The 5,741-nt window shown below is 38.6% G+C and overlaps 1 protein-coding gene across 2 annotated transcripts in view; it reads right to left on the reverse strand.

Moving 5' to 3' along the window:
* Xpo7 (exportin 7) overlaps positions 1 to 5,741 on the reverse strand; it is a 92,838-nt gene that overhangs the window by 32,069 nt on the left and 55,028 nt on the right. The window contains exons 4-6 of one of the 2 annotated variants that reach the window (XM_021181421.2): positions 5,337 to 5,503; positions 4,129 to 4,194; positions 1,381 to 1,485 (exon numbers count right to left, since the gene is read on the reverse strand). In XM_021181421.2, the coding sequence (XP_021037080.1) occupies positions 1,381 to 1,485; positions 4,129 to 4,194; positions 5,337 to 5,503 (338 nt within the window). Of the gene's footprint in view, positions 1 to 1,380; positions 1,486 to 4,101; positions 4,195 to 5,336; positions 5,504 to 5,741 lie in introns of both variants that reach the window. The other variant, XM_029468780.1, reaches the window with a different exon arrangement.

The following is a 5,741-nucleotide window of genomic DNA, read 5'->3' on the forward strand; positions in this document are numbered from 1 at the left end:
GGGGGTTGAGACAGGGTTTTTCTGTATAGTCCTGGCTGTCCTAGAACCCAGAAATCTGCCTGCCTCTGCCTCCCAAATGCTGGGATTGAAGGCATGCGCCACCACTGCCTGGCCAAAATATTTTTTCTCTAATGAGAATTAAAACAAAGTTATTCCTGGATATTACATATTTATCTGCAGTGTATTTGTAGACTTACAGCTAGATTTGGAACCATAACTGTGATAGCAGTTTCCGAGGACCTGGGGGTGGGGGTGGGGCTCAGTTTCCGAATCATTTTTGACAGGATCAGGGAAGAGGACTTGCTCCTTAGTTTTCTCAAAAGCTAATTCTCTCAGTGGACGCCATGGCTTTGTTGGTGCCACAGCTTTGGCAGCTTGATGGACAAAGGAACATTATAAATTTCGAGTATAACCCCCAAAATGGGCATCACTAATAGGAACACAGAAAGAGTACAAATTTGTTTCTGAAGCTAAAATTGGAAAAGATCAGAAACGGAGAATAAAAACACGTAAGAGTGAACCAAAAAGCCAGAGGCTATCCCTCATTAGCTTTCCATGTTGAAAAAGCCACCTGACCTTGTTATAATGTGTAGGACTGACTCTCCCCACCCCTTCCTCAGTCTCTCTGAGACATGGCCTTATTCTGTAGCCTAGGCATGTTGTATCGTGCAGGGTTTCTGTGGTACTGGCGATTGAACCCAGCCAGGCTCTCATGCATAGTAGTAAAGTTCTCTACCTCACTTTTTTGATTAATTCAATGCTATCAATAAATGAAATTAAAACCAGCTCTCTATTTAAAGCAGATAATTTCCTTATGGGATACTGCCTCACCCTTCAGGTTATAAAATCTAAGTGGATGCTAAAAGATTTAAACCCTACTCCTCTTTACAGATGTTGCTTGTTGATTTGTTGCTGTTAACTCAGCAGGGAACAGAAGTCACCTAGTTTTGTATGGTAACAATGTAATCTGAACCTGCTCACAAAACACTTAAGAATCTAAACACCATAAAGCTAACGTTTCCATTTTGTATAGAGACTTTTTATGTGGCTATAAAACAACAAACAGAAAACCTCTAACTGTAGTAAACTAGATCCCCTGAAGACGGGAACAAGAAATAAATGTTCATCTACCTAGAAATAAATGAAATGAAATAAATGAAAAGAAATAAATGTGCTTTTTACCTAGAGGAACAGCTTTAAAGTGGGGGAACCACTCAACCTTTCTCTAAGTCAGGGATCAACCTGGCTCGTGCTTCTCCATCTCCAGATGCATACAGCACGACAGATGATGGGCTCAGTTAGGTGCTGACCTCTGACAAATCCCGTTCACTTTTATTCTCGAAAAGGAACTAGGAATTGTGACCTAATTTATAACCATACCTGTTTTAGTAAATTGCAGGAAAGTGTGAAGATATCAAACAGTGATGAGTCTCGGAAAGAAGAGGCTATTTTTCTGTGTTTGGTTAAAGGATGAGTTGTGTCTGCCTGTGTAAGAAAGAATAAACCAATGCAAGTTTTAAAATTACTTGGGGTAGCGGGGGTTCACATAGATTTTTAAACAAACCAGAAGGATTTCCAAATAATACAATATAAACACAAAATTCATTTTTATGGCTTATCAGATCAAGTAGGATGATGTGGGTGGGGGGTGGGGGGTGGTTTCTCTTGGCTATCATGACCTCAAATTTCTCTATTGTATAGAGGAAGCAAAACTGCACACATTATTGGCATATATTGCTAGCAATTGCTACCATGCCATACCATGGCTTAGTTACAAAACCAGGCACAGTAGCAAGGCTGGGCTTTGGTAAATTAGCCCATCAGGGCTGAAGCAACTGAATAATTTCAAAACAGCCATCAACAGTCATGAACTTGAATAAATGAACGGCCTGCAGCCTCACTTCATTCTCTAACCTACTTTAACATGGAAATGAGAACTTGAATGGGTCCAAGGGTCGATCATTTCATTGTTTTTTTTTCCCCCCATCAGCTACAGAACAGAATGTCCTGTATTTTTAACACACAGTAGATACTCAACAAGTGGAATAAAAGAATGAAGGTTGTCTATGATACTTGTAATTGTAACCACTCACTGAAAACTTAAATTTCTTCTATTTATTGATCGATTCATCTAAGAGGGTCTCACTTTGTTTTGGTCACATTGTCTTCATATATAGTCATATATAGTAAAAGTTTCCATAATGTCATCTCTAGGTTCAAACAGGAATGGTAAAGAGAAGTATATTTTCTGATTTAAATGTGACAACCAATAAATAATGGAGAATTATTCAGAGAATCAAAATATTCCAATTCTATTGTTCATGTCACTGTGTTATATATGTCTTACATGATGAAGAAGTTATGCTTTTTTGCTTTTGAAACAGGTCTCACTATGTAACCCTGGCTGTCTTAGAACTTGTTATGTAGACCATGCTGTCCTTGACTTCACGGAGATCCACTAGCCTCTCCCTCCATTGTGCTGGACTCCAGGAATGTGCCATCATGTCAGACGATTGCTACATTATATATATAGTTCCATATACTGCTGTACATAACAAGCATGCTAACTATGTCAAGCCCATTTTCATTTACACCCCTTCTCCTAATGTGGCGACTGAACTGTAGCACCTGGTGCTTGTAGACAAATGCTCTCCATGGAGCGATGTCCCTTACCCCGATCACTTAAGAAAAACCCAGATACTTTTCAAAAAATACCAACATTTGTGTATTTGTAGAGTGAGGAAGAAGCACTGAAAGAGAGAACATTAGGCCCATGGTCTTTGTATTTAGTTAATGGATGTTCTCTTTACTGTACTGTAACAGTAGTTGAATAGTCCATTATTAACACAGGGTTTGATGTACGACTATCTAGACTCAAAGTAAGTTTCACTAACTGTGAAACTGTAAACAAATGATCATATATCTCAGTTTCCTCATCTAAAAAATGGGAGCCACGATACCCACCTCATATGACTGTTGAGAATAAAAATAGTTAACTTTCATTAAAGAGCTTAGAATGGTGGCTGGCCCATCATAATTACTCAAAAGGCTAAGCTATTGGTACTTTGATAACTACTGCTCACAATGGCAGCTGCATCTAAGAGATAATACAACAGGACTTCCAATTTTAGCAGGCTGTAATATAGAGCATTAGAAGAGTACCGACTTACAGTTACAAATACTAGTTTTCAGGGTTAATAGACAGCTGCATAATTATTAGCAATAGCAACAGTAATGCCAATGTAATTAATATGCTGGCAACTTAAGTGTGAGGTGTTATAACTAATATCAATATTGGTTTGCTCAATAATTATAAAATTCTAGCTAAATAAAGAAATAGACAACAAAACAATAAAGCCAAAGCAAAAAGGAAAAGGAAGGAGGAGAAGGAGGAGGAGGAAGGGAAAGAGGAGAACAGCCGCCACTCGTGTTTCCTCTGTAATATTTGATGACATCAGTGACTACTTGAAAGAATGACTGGTAAAGGAATATTTTACTCACTATGAAAAGATTCCCAGCAAGATCTTCAGTAGTAACACATGGGGAATGACTTCGATTAAGTCACAGATTTTAAAATTGTACTTTATCTTTTTTGCTTGTTTCTGAGACAGGATCTCTAGTCCAGGCTCTCCTGGAACTCCTGATCATTCTGTCTACACCTGCCCTTTGCTGGGATTCAGACATGCCTAGTGTGTGAGTCTAATAAGGACCAGGGTCTCGTGCCTGTTCTCTAAGCACTTCACCAACTGACCAAACCCTTCAGCCTGAGGACCGACTTTTAATAACTTTAGTAGATCCTCCCACATTCTGGTATGGTTTTGACATAGGATCATCATTTTCATCTCTAAAAGGAACACTGATGCTAATAAGGAGAACTTATATGAATGAGATAGTAAATTATTTGATAATCTCAGAGATCAGAATCTCTGGTGGGTCAGGATAAAGAGTGATGTGGGTTGCTTTTACAGAGGAAAACCGAATGGAGTTATTTTGTTCCAAGAAGGCATTAATCACTTACCGCAAAAGCACACAACTGCCAAAAAAGATCACCCCACACACAGCAGAAAGCACCAGTACTAAGAAAAAAAATGTGTCACTTACTTCAATAAGGAAGGCTGTAGCACTTACTTGATTAATTTCATTGGTGAGCTGAGATAAAATTGTGACGCCAATGATGCAGTATTCAACACTGTCCTGGTAAGCAAACACACAGGAGAAAGTTGGTATGGCTTGGCTTTGGAATGTACTCATACCGCTAGATTTCAGATTTCTTGTTAACCAAAAAGGACCGCCTAGAGAAGGCAGCAAGCAATTAGTTTCAACCAGTTGTCTTGTAGAGCACAGAAACCACCTTCTACTAAAATTTAAAAAAAAGAAAAAAGAAAAAAAAGAAAAAGAAAAAGACTGCTGCATTTGACCTTATAAATTTGGAAGTTTATCAAAGTACCACAGCATAAACATTAAAAGAGAAGCTGTAAAACCTATCTCTGTGAGGTCAATGATAAATAACAAAGTCTTAAGAGAGACTGTTTACAACAATTAATAAAAAGGTGAAGATGGAGGCTGGAGAATCAGTTCAGCAGTTTCCCACAGGACCTGGGTTCAAGTCCCAGAACCAACATGGAGGTTCGTAATCATTTCTAACTCCATTCCCAGGGAATACCAAACAGACACTGGGTCTGTAGACATTTATGTAGGTAAACCATTCACATACACTGGACAGGAAATTCACAGAAGAATAAAGCAACAAATGAACACATACAAACTTGTTCTGCCTCACTCATAATCCAAATAACACTATTAAACAATTTTACCTAAAACCAAAAAATGCTTAGCTTCTAGAGCTGGGGTACAGGATGAGTCTATTCTTAAAAACTGAACTTTTTTGAAGATAATTTGGAAATATTTTTGAAAGCCAGAATACTTTTATCTGTCTAACAGATTAACTTTAAGGTTAGTTCACCTGACAGATAGCAAAGTGTGACAAGATGTGTGTGCTGTGATAATTACTGAATACTTGATAGCTCCTAACTAAAGCAAACTAAATGTTCATTTATAGAACACCAGTTAATTCATTTATTGCATTTTAATTTGGTACAGTGTGTAGGTATCTTCAGAATAGACAGGATTTATGCTAATATGCAAAAATGATCACACAGGTTAAAAAAAGATGGTGAAGAGCATTTCAGATAAAGATATTTTATGTAATTTTTAAAAAGAAGACAAGCTGTGGAGATTCCCCACTTTTACCACGGTACATCTGTGAGGACAGAGGCACACTCACAGAAGGACAGCTTACCTGCAGGAACCTTGTGACTCACAGATGCACAGCTTACCTGCAGGAACCTTGTGACGTCTGTGATTGCGTTTCTGAAGACGTAGTCATCCTTCTGGCAGTCAAACCAGCCCAGCTTTGTGATCCTGGCATACAGCTGGATGAGGGCTTGAGTCACGAAAGTCGCCAACTTTGGCCGAGTGGCAAGGTAGTTGAGCACATAGTTCCCTGTGAAATGACACGGTACATGTTAAGGAGGCCTAAAACAGAAGGCCAATGCTTAAAATACAGTAAATAGCCACAAATGGCAAATTAAAACTTAACTCTTATAATTCTTTGCTTTTTTTTTTTTTTTTGTCGTTTTTTTCGAGACAGGGTTTCTCTGTATAGCTCTGGCTGTCCTGGAACTCACTCTGTAGACCAGGCTGGCCTTGAACTCAGAAATCCACCTGCCTCTGCCTCCCAA

This window comes from Mus caroli, chromosome 14 (assembly GCF_900094665.2).
Source record: "Mus caroli chromosome 14, CAROLI_EIJ_v1.1, whole genome shotgun sequence".
NCBI lineage: Eukaryota > Metazoa > Chordata > Mammalia > Rodentia > Muridae > Mus > Mus caroli.